Source organism: Danio rerio, chromosome 22 (genome assembly GCF_049306965.1).
Source record: "Danio rerio strain Tuebingen ecotype United States chromosome 22, GRCz12tu, whole genome shotgun sequence".
Taxonomy (NCBI): domain Eukaryota; kingdom Metazoa; phylum Chordata; class Actinopteri; order Cypriniformes; family Danionidae; genus Danio; species Danio rerio.
Window position 1 is genome coordinate 22555126 of NC_133197.1, and position 21121 is coordinate 22576246.

Here is a 21121-nt window from a genome sequence, read left to right on the forward strand (position 1 = left end):
TCTGTAGACGGGGCCCGTCTGGGCAGATTCGAGCGGTGCTTATTGTCTGATTTATGTGTGTTTAATATACAGGAATATTAAGCGTTGCTTGGGCGAGAATCCCTGTCCTATCACAGGCATATGAATGCCTCCCCTGGCCGGCTCCTGACACACAGTTTGTCATGTCCGCTGGAGCTCTACTCCATGCGCACACATGAATAGCTATGATACCTATGCATAAGTAATGGGACAGGCTGCCGCTGCCACCGTCGAGCGCGCCTCTGCCCCCAAAAATGACAAAGTGCACCATGCAAAACGCGGAGCATGTTTTGAATATCCACAGTAAAGCTGCGGCAGATCGTCAGATTCATCAAGGCCCTTAATATGGATAACAGACGTTTGATGAAATCTAAACTATTTTACGCTCCGCTGTGCACAACATTGGACTCGAGCAGAATGAATAAACGCTCGGTCAAGTCTAGAGTGTAGCTTCTTTTGCTCAATGCTGATTTTACAGAGGTTAGAAAAAGAGATCAGATTCACTGTCTTAATCTGTAGCCACAAATATATGAAGGAAGATAATTACAGGCCTTCCTTGAAAGACATAACATACTCGCCTGTGCTTTTTAGAAGACTTTAAAACAGCAGCGTTTTCTTATCTGTGTTGATAATGGAGCTTCCATGGAGACACAGAAGGCCACTTGTCTGTGTCACGCTGATATGGATGTTTTGTTTTGCTACTTGTTCAGTTATAGTAAGTATTGCACTTAAATCAGCGTGGTGAAAGCTTTCTGATAATACACAAAGAAAGATTTCAACTGAAGCACTCATTTCCGGCACGTTCGTCACTACAATGTCAGGGGCCCGGGGCATCAGACTACACTAATAGATTAACATTGTTTTATTTATTTTTTTTTTTAAAAATAAAGTTAAGTCACAAGTGATTCATTCTAGGTCAAGCAGTGTTATTATTATACAGATTTTTAAAAGTTATATACTATATTCTATAGAAATGTCTTTAAAAAATACTTGAGATACTATGAATTGCCACCAATTGTGTGTTGTTGTTATATTATTACTTTGAAATTTAAATATAAAATATACTGAAATTTTTTATAAAAAACTGAATTTTTTAAATATTGCTATAAAAGCAACATATTTTACATTAATTATTGTATATTTATTTTATATAGTTATTAATAATAGGTTCATTATGTAATAATTTATGTTTATTATAAATTATTTTTATTATATATATATATATATTTTTTATAATTACTTCATTAAAAAATTATGTAATTTTCAATTAAGGGAATTTTAAGGTAAGCAGCAGTAGTAATTATATTTTTGAAGCTTACAAAAAATTTCCTAAAATTGCCTCAATTTTATCACAAAATTCTGCACCTTTTGGTTGCAGTAAGTCTGCTGTTAAGCCATATGCATGAAACATATTGCTGCGGTTTATATTCAAAACACAATTTTGGTTAATATTTTCCATCTCTGCAGCTTTCCTTAGCAATACGAGCTATCAGAAGAAGCCTGTGGGGAGTATTAGCGAGCGCTCATCTCTTTGGACGGCTTTGACAGGGTGCTGGAGGGCCTCGAATACTGTTGGTAACATGCGGCAGCAAATCAAAGCCAGCTAGCAATAAAACGACACTGCTAGAAATTCTGCCCTCCAGCAGTTAAACAATTAACAGTCATACATCGACATGTTAAGGGGAAAGAATCATGTAGGAAGCCTGTGGATTTCTTGGATGGTGGTTAAAGGGAAGGTTTGTTTGATTTTTGAACCTTTATAATGGTGGGCACTAAAAGGAGATGCTTGGCATTAATGTTCATGCTGCTCTTTTCCTTTCAATGAAAATGAATGGGGTCCAAAGCTGCATTTTTTTTTACTTAAACTACATGTAAATGTACAATAAAAAAGAATGATGCCTGCAAAATTGCTGCAAACAATTTATATGTGTTGAATTTCAACAAATAACTCATTTATTTAATGAATAACTTAAATTGTTTGTTTAAATTCAGCTCAAATAAAATGCTTACAACCACTTATACATACATATATATATATATATATATATATATATATATATATATATATATATATATATATAAAATCCAGGAAATCATTTTTGAATAATTTTTTCAGTGTAAAAAGGTATATATTTGACAACAAATGTCTTAAAGAATCATTAGATGACATATAAAAGGCTATATTTAGGGATCACAGCGCACCACAACAAAATACTAAATAATTTTAATTATTAATTCAAAATATTTCCCCTTAGTTAACAAGATTTCTTTTTAAATTCTTAATTATTTTAAAATACAAAATATAATATTTATATTCTGACATTTTTTTAAACATTAAAGTAGACACTTTATTTGGATTTTATTTTATTTTTTTGGTAAATTTAATTTGATACAGAAAATTAAGTACATTTAACAATAAATTTTAATATTTAATATTTTAATATTTATAATATTATTTTTATATAATAATATATTTGAAGTAATTATTATTTTTATTTATATATATATATATATTTTACAAATTTATCTTTGCATACCTTTTTAAGTAACTTAATATTATTTTATTCCAATTTTAATATTTTTTATTAGGTATATTCAAACTTTTTTTTGACATAGTTTGGTCACCATTCAGTTCGATTGTATGGAAAAGAGCAGCACGAACATTGCTCAAAACGTCTCCTTTTTTGTTCTACAGAAGAAAACAGAGTCTTTTGGCTTTGTAACACCAGCAAATGATGACAAAACAGCTGTTTAAAGACCAGAAATCTGTGTTGAGTTAGCGGAAGAAATGCATGGATGAACTATAAAGACTTCTTACCCTCCAGTTTCATGCCGACTGTGAGGCACTTCTGGAAGCGACAGTAGGGGCAACGTTTCCGCTGGGTCTTGTCTATTTGACAGCTCTGGTTCTCTATACATGTGTAGCGCTTGTTGTTCTGCACCGTGCGCTTGAAGAAGCCCTGCAGAGTGAGGTGAATGAAGATGTCAAACTTTTGACCTCCGGTGTTTGTTAATGTGCTATTCAGCCACAGACAACCCACACACACATACGGAAAAAAAACGCTCGTATCCATTCACACAGAAAAAAAAGAGGTGTTACACACACTGCCACACAAGTAGACACATATAAAAGTAGAGCCACGGGCATAGAAACGCTCCCTCAGCAGTCGACGCTCACTTGGATAAACACAAACACACACACCCACACAAAAACTGACATGTGCACCCACACGCACACTTGACATGAACAAACAAAAATACATGCTGAGGATGGAAACCAACAGATTGGAGACAGAGAGTGGACTAAGTGTACCGGCACTAATAAAAAGATTCTCTTTAGTCCCATTTAGCATGGTGACCTAGTGATATTTCAGCTATTAGCATTGAAGGAATTATGAGCACAAGCCATTGAAAGTATTGTGAAACTTTAATTAAGTCTAATTTGGCTTTTTCAAGCACCTTTAAAGTCCAAATGTGACGTACAACTACCAAAATTTCTTCCAAATAAATTCCCGTTGAACGTCTCTGATCCTATTATTCATACTGCAGAAGCAAAAAAAAAAAAAAAAAAAGCAAGTGAAAAAATCCAATAAATTATATCCATAATTTACAGCCACAGGATTACAAGATTCCACCTGCAACTGTTCTGAATTCATTTTCAGGGCTGGAGAGAATCAAACGAGGAACGGCATTAACTTATTCTTGATCAACACCGTAGGGAGACTGGCCCATTTAAAACTAAAAGGATCAATATTGGCCAGAACTCAAATAACACACACATACACACACACACATGCAGTTCATAAAGTGCTTAACCTTGAATAGAGACTAAATCATTAAAACAAGGCAAATTTAAAATTATGTAAGGTATTCCACAGGTTGGTACCTATAGCATTTAAAAACCTTAAAGAGAATTTTAAATTAGATTTATTTAAATGACATTTACATCTCAGTCAAAACTCAAAAAGACGATACTGAGCGGATAAGAGATCTGTTGACAATTAAAGAAGAAAATCAACCACCGAATAACACCTTTAGGGGAAAAAAAAACACTGTGAGTCAGTGTGTGTGTGCTTTTATCTGAGAGAAAGACACCAGATTTTCAAGTGAGTGAACTCCAAAACCTTTAACGGTGTCGAGAAATAAACACACCACGGGATTTCAGTTGACAAAAATAGTCATTTTCTACCTTTAAACACACAGTCTTTTCCATAAAATCACATTATACACTAAATACATAACAAAAAAGTCCATAGGAATTTGATTTTAATAAAATAAAAACATTGTAATAATTTGGTAGGAAAAACTGAATTAAAACACATTAGATGAGTCTTTAACTAATTTGGAATCAAGTCCAGATTGTGACCCAAAAAATTTACAATACTAAAAATCATTAAAAGCAAAATTTTCATGAATGTGATGGTGCGGTTGTGCTAAATCTTACTTGGATTTGCTTCAAAATACCATTTGAATGGATGCACAACCTTCAAGGTCAACACAAGGTATTTAAAATAGTTCTCTTCTCTCTTCAAACACCAACAAATATTCTAAAACGTAAGCTTTGTTCTGTCCACAATTGTTTTTCTCCCTATCAGAACAATGCTTTTTTAGGGTGACCAGTTGAGAAGATAAAAACAGCTGATGTTACACACCTTACAGCTCTCACAGGTCAGCAACCCATAGTGATATCCGGACACCTTGTCTCCGCACACTGGACACATCTCATCCAAGTCTTCGTCGTAGGAGTAGTCCATCATTTTAAACTGTGGGGCTAAAAACATAAGAGTATGAATACAGTGAGTAACAATTTACATTACAGAACCTATTCAATTAATTAATTTATTTTTTGACAAAAAAAATAAAAAATGGTTTGGCTGTCATGTGTTATGAGGTTCGTTTTGAAAGATTAAGAAGCAGCTAAAAAAACAAGAACTGTTTGAATCTCCACAACGAAAAGACTAAACAAATTCAGAGCTTCAATGATTGAAAAAACATCATTTTAAAGCAAATATTTCAATTGTAACCATCTCTTCGGCTAACGTCTACGTGTAGCCTGCAGTTTTTGCAGAAATAAATAAAATACGAACCACCAGTTGTTCACCAAGTCTAGCCTTAAGAGTGAATTTTCTGTAAGAATATGCAGTTTTGGGTCTCTGGGAACTTGACGAAGCTACGAGTCGGGTGTGGAGGATGGTCGCAGACAGGGTAAAACTTCAGTTTCGATCTGGTTAATATTCATGATGGCTCGTAAATTGGTGTGGGAGCACGAGAGAGGCTGCTGTCTCGCGCTGAAGTGGACCGTTTAGCCACGAGGCGAACAAAAGCAAAACAAGATGTAAATGAACGAGAATTGTTTGCATGCGAAATAAAACATTTACCGTGGCGTGTGCCTTTTGTGGGCCTGCTACTTCTTTATATAAAGGAGTTAAATGTGTTTTTGTTGTAATGTCAATTCACATTTTAATTAGCATGATCACTAATAAACTGGTGCAGTTTGGGAATCATCGGCGTCTGAAGAATGCGCTTTTATTAAAATGTGAAGGAAAAAAACAGTCATAACACATTTTCCTTAGAAAAAGAAACAGTTCGTATGAGACAGACACATGTACAGTAAAGAGGAACTTTGAGCAATAAAACTAAACATATTCGCATTATTATTCCATAATAATGAAATACCCTCTAAATTCGTTATTTGTTCATTTTTTAAACACAACGCAACAAGTGCCTTTAAAAAAGCACCAACGCAAATATATGTAGCTTGCAATAATTGACAATAATCAAGTCTGAAGCATTTTCAGTTCGTCGATTATTCTCTATTTATGAATTTAGTTTTAAATGTAGCTATACACGGCTGACATGTTCACTGATTTGTTAGAATAATTTGTTAGACCTATATATAACGGCTGGTAACAGCTTGTTTTGCGACTTGTAGCGTAAAAACAAAAACAATTTAAATGAATGAATTTAAAAAGACATTTATATTTGTAAAACAATATCTTACCAAACTACACAAGGGCTGACGTTCTCTCACTCCCAATTTCTCTCGTGCATGAATTGTAATCTCATTATAGGTTACTTATCGCTTTAGGTTTGACATATTTCGTGATAATAATAAAGGTTGTTTTTCAGTCACTTGAACGCGCGCAATGCATTAGATTGCATTTTATTTAGAACGACCGAAAATGTGCGCTCCTAAAACTAATAATAAATACATCATAATTTTATAAAAACTTCATTCTTGAAGTTACGAATGTTTAAAATTCGCTGAGTTCACATTAAAAGATAAATTGTCGGTCGGTTTCTCATATGTGACCTATTGGTAGCTTGTTTTCTAAATCTATTTCGTCCTGACAGGAATCTTCATTTAAAAAGTGCAGCATATGCAGGCTTAACTATTTTGGACGATTTATGTTTGCCGTAAAGCTGAGCTCTGTCATAGTCATTATTATGGTTTCGTTTTCCTCTTCTGTTGTATATACTAAGAACAAATTCATTGACAGGTGATGCAGGTCATGTTGAGTTTATAAAAGTTCACTCAGCTCAAAATAATTCACGCTCAGCTATTGCACTTTGTTTCCTAATTTATCTTTACGCAGAGCGACTAAAGTAGGCTAAATGCAAGCAATTGGCTTCTTTTGCTCAACTATTTTACGTCTTTATCATTTGAAGCGTGTTCACGTACAAAATATTTTCTCATACTACAATTTTCAGTGACAAAACGTGTGAGCTGTATTTGTGGCGTGCAGTCTAAAAGGATCACTGACTGTGACATGTCCAACAGTGCATGGATGAGAGTGCATGGCGCACATTTCTTCAGACAAGCATGCCGCTTACCTTGCATGTTTCCAGGCATATGCCCCTGTTCCCCATGCGATCGAGCGAGTCCCAGATATTCTGACTCGACTTTAGGCAGCATGACAGCTCTGCTGAGCCGATGATGAGCGCGCGCCGCTCCGCCTGCGCGCCACCACAGATTCTCAAAAACGCCGTCCAAACGTCCGAAACAAATCCTCGGCTTGACTTCGACTACCCTTCTTTTTTCTTTTAGTTCTTCACACGCTGTGTAAGTTCATTCGGGTGGTCTTTGCAGTGACTATGATGCTGGTCTTTAAACCGGAGTGCGCGAACTGTCAGGAACTTGGCACGAGCCCCTCCTCCGCGCGCGCTCCGTGTCGCTCTATCTGTGAAGTTCAAACGGCTTCTCGCTGCTTTGTTTACGCCGCACTGACACCGCGTCGACCAATCAGCGTTCGGATCAGTGCGCTGGCGTCACGCGTTTGTCCAATCAGAAACGGGCCCGAGAATAAGCGCCTCAGTTGCACCGGCAAACACAGACAAACTAAACTAATTGAACATTACGAGACACGCCGCGCCGTTAACTGGAGCACCGGGAGGTATGTGGTGATTTAGCCTACCGGAGGGTAAAATGTTTGTATGTAGCTATTAAAAAATATAGAGAAAGGGGGAATTGGAGGCAAGACGAAAATCAGGCTAAATAAAATTTGATATAAGATCTAAAATAATCTCATAAAATTGCGTTTTTTATATATTTGCGACTTACTTATTTGCACCAAGATGCTAAAGGATTTTTAAAAGTTTAATTTGTGGAAATAGCTACATAAAACATAGTTATTTAAATTAGGAGATGCATTATTCATGTTAATACTACAGTGGAAAGAACAGTTTTGTAGTTTAATTATATCCGAATTTTTAATATTATTATATTTGTAGGCCTACTAAATAATTTAAATTGAATGTTAAAAAATGTATGACTATGTGCGGGGAAAGATGCAGGGAATGTTTCTATAAAATGTTTTAACTCGCTCTGAACGCAAAGTCTATGCGGGACGATACAATGTCAATAATATAGTAATAAAACTATTAAAAAATCTGTTATACAAATCATAACACATGATTTGCAACATAGCGAAAAGAGCTGGCACACTTAAAGAGGAAATATCGACATGAATTTAATCCGAAGATCAAAGCAAACAAGTACAATTTCTGACCTCATTTTAAAAACTCGTTATATAATGCTAAATACTATATTTATAGGCTATTGTTGTAAAACTTGATACATGTTTTGAAATGTTATTTAGATTCCCTCAACGTCGATATTAAAAAAATAATTTTGAGACATTTGACCATTCATTAAAATAGTAATGTTTTCCTTTTATAACTATTATACTGTGATGTAATAATAAAAAGAGTAGTCTATATAATACTTATCAACTAAAACTAGTAAAGTTTTAAATGTTATGCTGCTTTTAAACCATTATTCATAAATCCCGCTACTTCTTTTTCCGCTTATCAGTAACAAAACAGCGCAATAAAACGCGTAAAATGCTGTTTATGTCATTACACGCGATATAAAGCACACTACATCCTTGTTTACTAAATTAAATACCGTTTTAATAGCACAGAAAGGTCATAAAGTCGGCAATAAAGAGGAAAGAAATCATCAACAGGCCAACTTTTCACACCCGACCATCTAAAATCTTTCATTTGCGCTTCGCAATTCCTCACATTCTCCTCAGGTTTGTTAAAGATCACAATGAAAAGCAAGTACACACACTTACCCAAGTCTTTGCAGTCACGTTGTCCTAATTCACTCTCAAAACTACTGGACATTTTAGTGCAGAAATACACCAGGTGATCCACCTGAGTGGCTAGTTATATCCCACAAAACGCGTCCATTCTTTCCAAATCTTTCACCGTCGTTTGAATAGAAAATTGAGGTGTTTTTTTGCCCCAAACCATCCGCCTGACATCTCTTGACTTTCTCAGCCCTCATCCCCCCTCGCCATGACCTGCACTAAACCTGCAGTCATATCTCACCTCCTCAACAATATTCAAAACTTCTGAGGTTGATAGGTTTGCCCAGATCACGTGGAGCTGGACAAGATTGATAAGAGCCAGTTATAAAGTGACACACGAACAGATAAGCCGGAGCGGACAGATAGTACTGAAGGAATGATTAACCGGCGGACAAGACCGTCCACGGCAATGACTGAATGGAAATGAGACAGGTGGTAAAATGCGAGATCAAAAGAACACAACAGGTTGATAGTGGGCCGCAAACTTTGAACTAGTTTCTGCCAAACACGAGCGGTTTTATTGGACGTGTGAGGATCAGGATATACACGCGTGTTCACTGCGGGATCAGATGAAGTCACACCTCACAGACGGAAATAAATACACGTAAACACACCTCCAAAGTATATGTTTATACTTTTCATGTTTGTATACAGAGTCCAAAAAGCACATAGGCCTATCTAATTTTTTATGTATTCGTTTATTAAATGGGATGAATGTAGGCCTCCGTAAAACAAGTCCGTGTTTGAAGCATACGTTTTGCAAAATGTTTTAGGCTATACAAAAAGTGTAGCCTAAATGTGAAACTTTTTATATGTATGTTGTTTATATTTTACACATACATGCTTATATAAATACATAACATGAGTGAATATCTATCTATCTATCTATCTATCTATCTATCTATCTATCTATCTATCTATCTATCTATCTATCTATCTATCTATCTATCTATCTATCTATCTATCTATCTATCTATCTATCTATCTATCTATCTATCTATCTATCTATCTATCTATCTATCTATCTATCTATCTATCTATCTGTTTATTTACTGAGGCCTAACACATTAAATATAAGCTCTAAATGTATAATATTTATTAATTATGAACAAATTTTATTAATAGTAATAGTTACATATTGTCTGTCTGTCTGTCTGTCTGTCTGGCTGTCTGTCTGTCTGTCTATCTATTTAGGATCTATATGTATAACATTTATTCATTATTAACATATTATTGCATACTTATTAGTATTACATAAATGTTACATTGATGCATTTATTAATCTATTTAGTGTATTGATTTAGTGTTTTAGTTTATTTAGTGTATTAATATATGTATAGGAAATATATAAACAACATCTCAATGCAGATTAATATACTTTTAATTCTTTGTTTATCAACTCAACATATCTTAGATGTTTGCATAATACCTAATATTATTTATTAATTTTGAATTTGTTTATTGAATTTAAACAAATCTATCTATCTATCTATCTATCTATCTATCTATCTATCTATCTATCTGTCTGTCTGTCTGTCTGTCTGTCTGTCTGTCTGTCTGTCTGTCTGTCTGTCTGTCTGTCTGTCTGTCTGTCTGTCTGTCTGTCTGTCTGTCTGTCTGTCTGTCTGTCTGTCTGTCTGTCTGTCTGTCTGCCTGCCTGCCTGCCTGCCTGCCTGCCTGCCTGCCTGCCTGCCTGTCTGTCTGTCTATCTATCTTTTTAAACTCTTCAAACACATTCATATGTCCAAATATTCAACGATCCTCTCTTTCTTCCCATCTTTTCACAGCACTCCACACAAAGGAGCAATTTGATGCAAGGCGAGAGGCAACAATGCCATCTAATTTTGGCGTCAAAAGATAAAGCGTCTCGGCACAAGTGGCCCTGGCAAACACAGGCCTGTTGACTGAAGCTTGGGGACCTGATGACCCTCATGTCACCGTCTCACAGCAGCTACAAGGCACAAAACAACAGCGTCTTGACTAGTACAAGTGGACGTTCGCTGATAACACAAAAGTACCTGAGAGCTCTTTGCTTACCAGAGAGATTACCAGCCCGCTGAGGCTCAAAGCTGGGGGATTTGTCAACTTAACCCCTGTCCCCACGCTTGCCTTTTTTTCCCCCCCCCTTCAGTCGTGTTTTACGATGCTGGATGGAGCCCTGCACTAAACACAGAGGTCTTTACAGCAGAATAAAACATGGTTAAGTGTAGCGCGGCTGGGGTCAAGGTTTCAGTGGTGGAGGAGAGGGATTCGGGAGCTAATGAAAACCGGATCATGCAGACTGACGGACAAAGAGATATTCAAGTCATGTATGTGCTGCTGAGAGCTGGGCGTATGGTTACTGGAATTACAGGTGGTCAACTGAAAAAAACTGGTATCATAAAACCTAATCTATTGGTGCATTGAGTTATACATTAAATACATATTTTGGACTGAAAACAAAAATTGTAGTTGATTTAACATGACTGTTGATTTTATCAGTGGTATTTTAATATTTTAGGGCCTAAAACATTAGTTAAATCAAATTAATCTCTCAAGTTAACTCAGCTTAAATTACAGTTAACTAAAATACCAAGTTGACTCTTCATTAAGCTTAGTCTTTCACATACAAGTGCATGCAGCTATTGGAATCTTACCAGCTCGAGATTTCAGGTCTCATTTATTTCCATTGATTTTTTAGCTCGTTATGCTGATTGATGCAGCAAACTGGTATTTTCTTCTTATATTCTTATATTATTTTTATGTTTTCCAGTGATGGGTTGCAGCTAGAAGGGCATCCATTGTGTAAAACATATGCTGGATATGTTGGGGGTTCATTCCGCTGTGGTGACCCCAGATTACAGTAATAAAGGGACTAAGCCGAAAAGAAAATGAATGAATTATTGTTATGTACAGTCATAAACACACTTGTTTGTAGAACTGGTAGTTTGCTGCTTTACTGCTGTTTGTTATTCCCATTTATTTCCCCCATAGTCCTAAATCAAATATAGAAAACAAACTTTTGGATTTAATAATAAGGTGAAATAAGTTGAAGCATGGTTAATTTATTTTTGTCCATTTATTTTTGAGTTCATTCAACATGTTATTGTGATACATTGATCATCAGTGTTTACAGTGTAGTTTTATTAAATGCTTTTTTATTCTGAATTTAAAATGTTTTCAAGATTAGAGTAATTCTATTGTATTTTTGTAATTTTATTGTTTTTATTTTACATATTTAATGCATTTTATAGTATTTAATTTGTATTACTTTTAGTTATTTTAGTAGTTTTACATAAATAAATAAACAAAATTTCTTTGGGAAATAGCTCGTACGCATATATTTATGTACATGATGTTTCGATAAATAAAAATAAATGCATATATATATGTGAAGAGTTCAGATGCAAAAACCTCTAAATGCCATCTGAAATTTTCTTTAAAAAATTTACATTTTTATCAGGCTCCAATGTGTAGGTTCAGTAATTTCAGTTTTATGGCAAAGAGTATGTTCTTTTTGTGGTCATTAAAATGAAATAACGCGACATAAAGAAGTCTGAGAAAAATGCTCATTTTCTATGGAAATTTCAGACGGCAATTAGAGGTTTTTGCATCTGAACTCTTCATATATATATATAGTGCTCAGCAGATATAAGTACACCCCTCACAAATCTTTTAAGTTTATATTTTTAATAGGAAGCTATACAATATTATATTTGTGCATTTAAATTACATTAGTTAGTACTGAAGCCAAATCCGGAAATTATCAAACAAAATAACTTATGATAACAGCCAATAACTTCTACATCCAAATTTATATGTAACAAGGAAAAATCAAGAGAAGCAAAATAAATAAATAAATAAATATAAAAAAAAAAAAAAAAAAAAAAATATATATATATATATATATATATATATATATATATATATATATATAATTTTTTAAATTTTATTTTGTAGGTAGTAATTTGTTTTTGCAATATTTTGCTTGAGTTTAATTGTATATCTTTCAATTTCAAAAGATGTTTGGTGACTAAAATATTATTTAAATAAATGTATCTGTTTAATAAATCTGTTTTGTTTAAATGCACCAAATATATCGGCTATATTCACTGAAAAAATTGATAAAAATATAAATTTTTCAAAATAGGGTGTAGTCAATTATGATGAGCACTGTATATATATATATATATATATATATATATATATATATATATATATATATATATATATATATATATATATATATATATATATTCAGAGAAAAATTTGATTTGGGTTAGGGTTAATGTATTATTATGTTTGTTTTCATCATAAATCCACTGCATGGTGACTTTGGCATTTAGCACTGGCTTATGTCTTTATGACTGCACTTTATTGTACTATCAAAATCAATGATATGATCATATAATTCAACAAACACAATGTGAGCCACATCTCTCCTCTGATAAAACTGTGATTAAAAAGCAGGTTATACGTGCTGATCTCATGATCAGGCCCACAGGAAATCTGAATAGAAAAATGCACATTTTATAAAACAAATTACACAAGTGCCACTAAAACCGTTCGACAAATCCTTTCCATGTTTGTTTATCGAACATTTCAGCTTATTTAATCTCACTTTAACATTCCTATAGGGTTTCACTAGAAGTCTGAGAAATATAGAAGATGATGCTTTGATTAATCTATTCTACTTCAAGGTTTGCTAATAATAAGAATATTATTTGCTCTTCCACTAGTGTAGATGTATTTATACATCTTCCATTGTAAGCTTGTCAATGGGTTGTTATTTGATGACAAACCCCTGTCAATACTGTACGTAATTCTCTAAATAATTGGTGTGCAATCATCAGAGTGATACGATGTTGACATCTGAGGCTTAAAACACAATGAACAGTTCTCATGCCCCCACCTCAAAGCTGCTGATATCACCTACATGGTGACTATGGAAAAAAAAAAGAAAAAAAAAAGCCAAAGGGCGTGGGATGTTCAGATTTAGTAGATGTTTCCTGGCTGTGACAGTGCTAATGCTTTGTGTTGTGTAGAATTAGCTAAGCGAGTGTGTGTGGTTTTGTTGACCTTCATCGGCCGTCATCAATGAACAGTAAGAACAAGGGGATGAGAGTGGAGAGCGAGTGTTGTCGGCATTGTTGGGAGAGTAAACAGCGCCCGGAGCCTGGGAAAGGGCTGGGATTTGTGCCACGGCATTTCTGAGTCATACGGTCCGCTTATCGTGTTTGTTTCGTGTTTCTCTATACCTGTGTTTGCATTAGCATTCCTGCACTGTACAAGAGGAATGTCAGCTCTGGACTGATTGGATCTGTCCTGTTCGTGTTTAATTAAACCCCATATGTTTTCTTCGGGTTTCTCTCTTTGGCAGAGGACGAAGGAGAAGAGAGAAAAAAAAGAAAAGAAGAGAAAACAAGCTGCTAGATCCATTAGCGGGTCAAGCAACAGTCATTGTTCATTGCTTCCTATATGCTTCTATTTTCAAGAGCTTCGTGGAACAATGGCGCTCGTGGTTCTGTCAGGTGTTTGCGGTCGCCACGAAAACCAAAACAAAGCACATGTGAGGCTGGAAACAAAACACTTTCGAAACCACAACATGGGGAAATGAGGTTTGATCCTGATCCTAGAAATGAATCAGAGCTGACTGGTGTCTTGAATGTATAACATTATGGCTGCAAATATGAAAACACATGGTTCTGGAATGTCAAGCGCAGAGGATGAGGATTGTATCATGCAGAGCAGATGATTAAATAAGTGTAGATAAGTGTGTAAATGTTGTGAATGTTGAATCTCATTTCTAATACTGTTTTCTTCTTTAAAAAAGTGGCAAAAGGCTAAAAGCAAATTTGATTTGTAAAGAGAGCATTGAAAATGTGTTGAAAAAAATCTCAGGCCTTCCGAGATGTGGGTGCATTTTCTTGTCAGTAAAACGTGGTTCTTGGTGATTCATATAATGTAGGCAAGTCTACCACCGTTTTGAGAGTCAAAGAAATATATACAGATAATAAGGTATATGTGGGCTCAAACTCACATATGAGCTAACTTTCATATTTTTAAATTGTGTTGATTAAAATTCACCCAATCCCCTTTCTTCAAATGCAGAATGTAGACTCATCAAATTCAGATTCCTTACATTTACAATTCAGATTAATCCAATTCACTCACTCACTCACTCACTCACTCACTCACTCACTCACTCACTCACTCACTCACTCACTCACTCACTTCCATCTCCTTAGTCCCTAATTTATCAGGAGACCCCACAGTGGAATGAACCATCAATTACTCTGGCATATATATTTTTTAAACAGCCGATGCCCTTCCTGCTGCAACCCAGCACTGAAAGCACACTAACTCATGAACTGCCAGTGCTGGTAAACCCATACACTCCCTCATTCACATGAACTTGAACCAGTGACCTTCTTGCTGTGAGGCAACAGTGCTACCCACTGAGCCATTGCACTGCCCACTAATCTTATTCATATTTATTCAATTTAGATTAGATTATTCAGATTAATCCAAATCACTAAATTATAATTTAAGACTCATCCAGTTCAGACTCAGCAAATTAAGAATTTAGACTTTAATTTAGACTATTTATAGACTCATTAAATAGTTCACATTTTTCTATGTTACACCCGAAAAATTCTGACTCATTTAATGCAGACTCATTCAATTCAGACTCCTTTAATGCAGACTGATTCAATTCAGGCTAATTCAATTCAGACTAATTTAATGCAGACTAACTCAATTCTGACTCATTTAATACAGACTAAGTTAATTCAGACTCATTAAATTCAGACTAATTCAATTCAGACCCCTTTATTACAGACTAATTCAATATAAACTTATTTAATGCAGACTTTTTCAATTTAAAATCATTTAATGCAGACTAACTTACTCATCTAATGCAGAATAATTCAATTCAGTCTAATTCAATTCAGACTAATTTAATGCAGATTTATTAAGTTCAGACTAATTTAATGCAGACTAATTCAGTTCAGACTCATATAATGCAGACTCATTTAATGCAGACTAAGTCAATTCAGGCTCCTTTAATGCAGATTTAGTCAATTTAGACTAATCTAATTCAGACTTACTTAATGCAGACTAATTCAGTTCAGACTCATTTAATGCAAACATTTAACTCAGACCAATTAAATTCAAACTCATTTAATGCTGACTAATTCAGTTCAGACTCATTTAATGCTGACTAATTCAATTCAGACTAATTTAATTCAGACTCATTAAATGCAGATTAATTCAATTCAGGCTTGTTTAATGCAGACTAATTCAATTCAGACTCATTTAATGCAGACTAATTCAACTCAGACTCATTTAATGCAGACTTATTCAGTTCAGACTCATCAAATTTAAATTCATACTGATCAAATTTAGAATTAAGACTAGTCTAATTTATACTCATGCCACACAGATTCATCCAAATCAGACTCAAAATTCAGGCTCATTAACTCCTATTACTCCAATTGGGACTCATTAAATTCAGCCTCATTCAACTCAGACTTACCAAATTACAATCAGACCATGCCAAAAATGTGAATATATATTTTTAATACATAAAAAGTATTTTCTTTTATTGCACAAAGCAGCAATAAAAAGGCAAGTCAAATTAGACAGTTATTCATACACAATAATCCCTTAACCTCAACAAGCCGGCTCCTTTTCAATTTGCTGAACACGGCTGCGGTGTTTGTTTTAAATCATAGCTGAATGAGCTCCAGTGACAAGCCGCCCCGTCGCCTCTACCTGACCCCTGCATGGGGCAATAGCCCTCTGTACACCCACCCCTCGACCAGCAGAGCAGAACAGAAAAAAAAGCCAAGCCGGCGGTGCACGAAAACCTCATCTCGCACCCTCACAATAGCCCGATCCAGCACTCCGCTAATGACTCAGAACTGATAGGAAACTACTAGAAGCCTCTTAAGTCTCCTCCGTTCACATCAGGCAAACATTAAGATATTCCTTTCTTGTTGCCTCCCAAGGACTTACGTAGCCCTAGAAGGGCAATTATCACCCTGCCAATATTGTAAATCCATTCTGTCATTTTCAATGATATCTGCTTGTGTCAACTGTAAGGTCTAATAAAAGCTAATTGCACATAACAGCCCTGGATCAATATATCAGGCAGAGAAGGTGGCAAGATTTGCCCTCTTATGAGGCTTCAGGAGTTGTACACAAGACGCATTTGTGCATTATTCGGTTACTCGTTAGCACTTCATGTTGATTGTATTGAGAATCTATTAGAGTGTGTATAAACTGCTTTACAAGGAGTTTATAAAAGAGATCCTTTAGTTTCTTGATGCAAGCAGACTCTTTTTGCAAAATGAAACAATTTGTAACAATTGTACTTTGTACAGCTTTTTAAACATATTCAGGATTACTTCTATCAATATTACACTTTTTTATTGACCAACTAATTAATTTGGTGTAAAACAATAAATAATAAAAAAGATTGTATTCACTGTTGGAAAAAACTAATAATATTTTATTCATTTCTTAGAATTTTTATTTTCAGAATTTAATTTCAACACCAAACACAATATTTATTATAATGAGATCTGATAGATAAAATAGCATTTTTATTATATAAGTTGTATTTGTTTTTTTAGTAAATTGAATACAATTTATGTCAGACGCTTGACATAAAAATTTTATTCATCCAAAAAGCAAATAATAATAATACAAAAAAATATTGACAGAAATCTATATTTTATTTACAAAAAGATTTATTTATGAAAATATGCATTAATTATTATTTTTTCCCCTCGCTATTACATTTACTTGCATTACTCCAGTCTGGATTTTAGTGAAGGTGCTGCATTATTTTGTCTTGAGCTAATTTATTAAAATGAAATAGCATTTATATTGCCATAAATGTGTACAATTTTACTTTTTAAGCATTTGTCAATTTATTCAATTCACTTGCATAGCTTAACTCCAGGTGTCATAGCAGCCTAATCTAATGAGGAAATTTAACTAGAATTGTCAGAAAAATGGCGAATTTGTATGAAGTTATGATTGTTATGATAAAGTTAAAACATATGATTTTTTTAAAGAAGGCGTGCCCCCAATCGATGCACCTCTAACCATTCATTCAACCATACATTCATTTATTTTCGTTCTGCTGATTTGCATTTGTCATACAGCAAATTATTAAATAATAATTTAAAAACTGCTTTCTTTATTATCAACAGGCTGACTTTTTTAAGCAAAGCCAACTAATCACGTTAAAAGCAATAAGAGTCCCCTCTGTTAAACTAAAGCCAACTAATCACTTTAAAAATAATTGATTTACTCACTTAATAAAGTAAAGTCAACTAATCGCTTTAAAAGTAATTGGTTTACTCACTTTATAAAGTAAAGTCAACTAATTGCTCTAATAGCAACAGGTGTACTCACTTATTTAAAGTAAAGTCAACTGATCGCTCTAAAAGCAATGGGTGTACTCACTTTTTTAAAGTGAAGTCAACTAATCGCTTTAAAAGCAACGGGTGTACTCACTTTTTTAAAGTGAAGTCAACTAATCGCTTTAAAAGCAACGGATGTACTCACTTTTTTTAAAGTGAAGTCAACTAATCGCTTTATAAAAGCAACGGGTGTACTAAATTTTTTAAAGTGAAGTCAACTAATCGCTTTAAAAGCAACAGATGTACTCACTTTTTAAAGTAAAGTCAACTAATCGCTTTAAAAGCAACGGGTGTACTAACTTTTTTAAAGTAAAGTCAACTAATCGCTCTAAAAGCAACGGGTGTACTCACTTATTTAAAGTGAAGTCAACTAATCTCTTTAAAAGCAACGGATGTACTCACTTTTTTAAAGTAAAGTCAACTAATCGCTCTAAAAGCAACGGATGTACTTACTTTTTTAGAAAGAAATCTAATTGCTTTAAAAGCAATGAGTGTACTCACCTTATAATGTAAAGTCAACTAATCATTTTAAAAGCAATGGCTTTACTCACATTTTAAGGTAAAGTCAACATATCACTTTAAAAGCAACGGGTGTACTCACTTTTTTTTTTAAAGTAAAGTCAACCAATCGCTTAAAAGGCAACTGGTTTACTAAATTTTTTGAAAGAAATCGAATTGCTTTAAAAGCAATGAGTGTACTCACCGTATAAAGTAAAGTCAATTAATCAATTTAAAAGCAATGACTTTACTCACATTTTTAAGTAAAGTCAACTAATTGCTTTAAAGGCAATATGTTTACTTCATAGTAAAGTCAACTCATCGCTTTAAAGGCAATTGTTTTATTCACTTTTTTTTAAAGTAAAGTCTACTAATCGTTTTAAAAACATTGATTTTACTTACTTTTTTAAAAATAAAGTAAACTAATCACTTTAAAGGCAACATGTTTACTCACTTTATGAAGTAAAGTCAACTAATCACTTTAAAGGCAATGGTTTTACTCACTTTTTTAAGGTAAAGTAAGCTAATCACTTTAAAAGCAATGGATGTACTCAATTTATAAAGTAAAGTCAACTAATCGCTTTAAAAGCAACTTACTTTATAAAGTAAAGTCAACTAATCACTTTAAAGGCAATTGGTTTATTCACTTTTTTTAAAGTTAGGTCAACTAAAAGCAATGGTTTTCCTATTTAAAAATAAAGTCATCTAATCGCATTAAAAGCAATGGTTTTATTTACTTTTTTAAAGTCAACTAATTATTTTGAAAGCAAAAGTTTTACCAACTTTTTAAAGTAAAGTTAACTAATTGTTCCAAAAGCAATTTGTTTCCTCACTTTTTAAAGTATTAAGTCAGCTAGTCGTTTTAAAGCAATGAATTTACTCACTTTTCAAAGTAAAGTCAACTAATTGCATTTTACAATGTGTGTAGTAACACTGCTTCATCTGAAAGCAGGTGTTTGAGACGAACTATGGCTTTACTGACAAAATGCACATAAAAAAATTGGCCTTTAATTAGTTTTGCAGCCCAATTTCATAAAAAAAAAAAAAAACGCAAGCGTACACCCTCTCAACCTTTCCTTCCCAATTAAACCCAGAGCAAGTATATCCATTGCGCATGTGATTAGTATCCAACCTACTAAAATGTTTGCTGACCTTTTCCCAAAGGGGCCAAATGTCGGTAAGACTTTCTGCAGCACTCAAACCCATTTAGTCCTCCTCTCTTTTTGTTTTTGTCTGCTTCCTCCATCATCAAGGGTCACTATTGTGCCGGCTCAGGTACCGACTAATGCAGAGCAAATATGTCTACCTAACCATTAACACAGAGCCACTGTTTGAACAGCGCGACACACTGGAATGGCATTTATGGTGGTGGGCCGTTTCGATAGGGAAGAATCCCCATCAATTAGGCCTCAGCGTTAATGTGTGTGTGTGTGTGTGTGTTGGACAAAAAGAGATACAGTTTGCTCTGCGTTTAATGGCACTCTAACTGGAGAGGCGATCATTAACCCATTAGAATAACATGTCTGTGGATGGGAGCTGCTTCGAGACGGGACGTCCTGGGAGATTTGAGTCATGTAAGCGTTTACTGTAAGCCTTCAAGACGCTGGGGAGATGTTGAAAGACGTTGTTAAGACTTGTGTTGGTTTTGTGGTAAAGTCTTGATCATTACGAGAGGTGTTAACAGCAAGTTATGAAAGTCAGTGTTTATGGGCTGTAGGGAAACCCCTTTTCTAGTGGAGGTAAAGCAAAAGCACTGCAGGAGAATATGGTAAAACAAATTGCTAATATAATGCTCACCTTATTTGCATAATGTTAATTGATTAAAATGTATTGTATTACGTTATCTAAAACGTTACTTAAATATGCAAATTATGCACAATGAAGACAAAATTCTTGTTAGACTTTGTTGTTTATATTAAAGTATAGGATTTGTAATGAGGGAATTTTAAGAACCTATTTCTTTATCACTCCATAATTCTTAAATACAGCAACAGGCAGAAAAAAGATTGGATCATGGACGAAATGTAAGAGTTGGGAGTGGGGGTTGTGGAGTGAGGGTGGTGGGAGCTGGGGGGGTGATAGGTAGGGGGGGATCTAGGACAAAAGTGAAGAGCAAGGAGGTGGGGATGATTAGTAGGCCCGTAATAGTAACTCCTGGGGTCCCTAAAGTGCATGGGCCCTTAAGCTGAGTTTATACTTTCGCCTGGCGCCACATCGCGCACCTGAAACGGATAAGGAAAAAGAAGAAACTGACCAGAGTCAGACGGATAAACAGAGTAGAAAGTTTCCGGTAGTTTGTCATATCGTTAATATCGTTCAAAATTCATTCATTCATTTTCTTGTCAACTTAGTCCCTTTATTAATCCGGGGTCGCCACAGCAGAATGAACTGCCAACTTATCCAGCTTATGCACGTTTTTATGCAGCGGATGCCCTTCCAGCCGCAACCCGTCTCTGGGAAACATCCACACACACTCATACACACACTCATACACTACGGACAATTTAGCCTACTCAGTTGACCTGAACCTTTGGACTGTGGGGGAAATCGGAGAACCCGGAGGAAACTCACGCGAACGCAGGGAGAACATGC

At 34.6% G+C, this 21121-nt stretch overlaps 1 protein-coding gene and 1 long non-coding RNA gene across 3 annotated transcripts in view; one reads left to right on the forward strand and one right to left on the reverse strand.

Moving 5' to 3' along the window:
* The window catches only part of nr5a2 (nuclear receptor subfamily 5, group A, member 2), an 87143-nt gene extending 78308 nt beyond the window's left edge, over positions 1-8835 (reverse strand). The window contains exons 1-3 of one of the 2 annotated variants that reach the window (NM_001313729.1): positions 6853-7190; positions 4671-4789; positions 2837-2978 (exon numbers count right to left, since the gene is read on the reverse strand). In NM_001313729.1, coding sequence (NP_001300658.1) covers positions 2837-2978; positions 4671-4789; positions 6853-6934 — 343 coding nt within the window. In that variant the 5' untranslated portion in view covers positions 6935-7190. Of the gene's footprint in view, positions 1-2836; positions 2979-4670; positions 4790-6852; positions 7191-8597 lie in introns of those variants that run through there. The other variant, XM_009296226.5, reaches the window with a different exon arrangement.
* LOC141380325 (uncharacterized) lies at positions 7365-11910 on the forward strand. The gene is made up of 2 exons (XR_012398176.1): positions 7365-7412; positions 10403-11910. It is a non-coding gene; the product is annotated as an uncharacterized lncRNA (long non-coding RNA).
* Positions 11911-21121: the final 9211 nt, after the last annotated feature.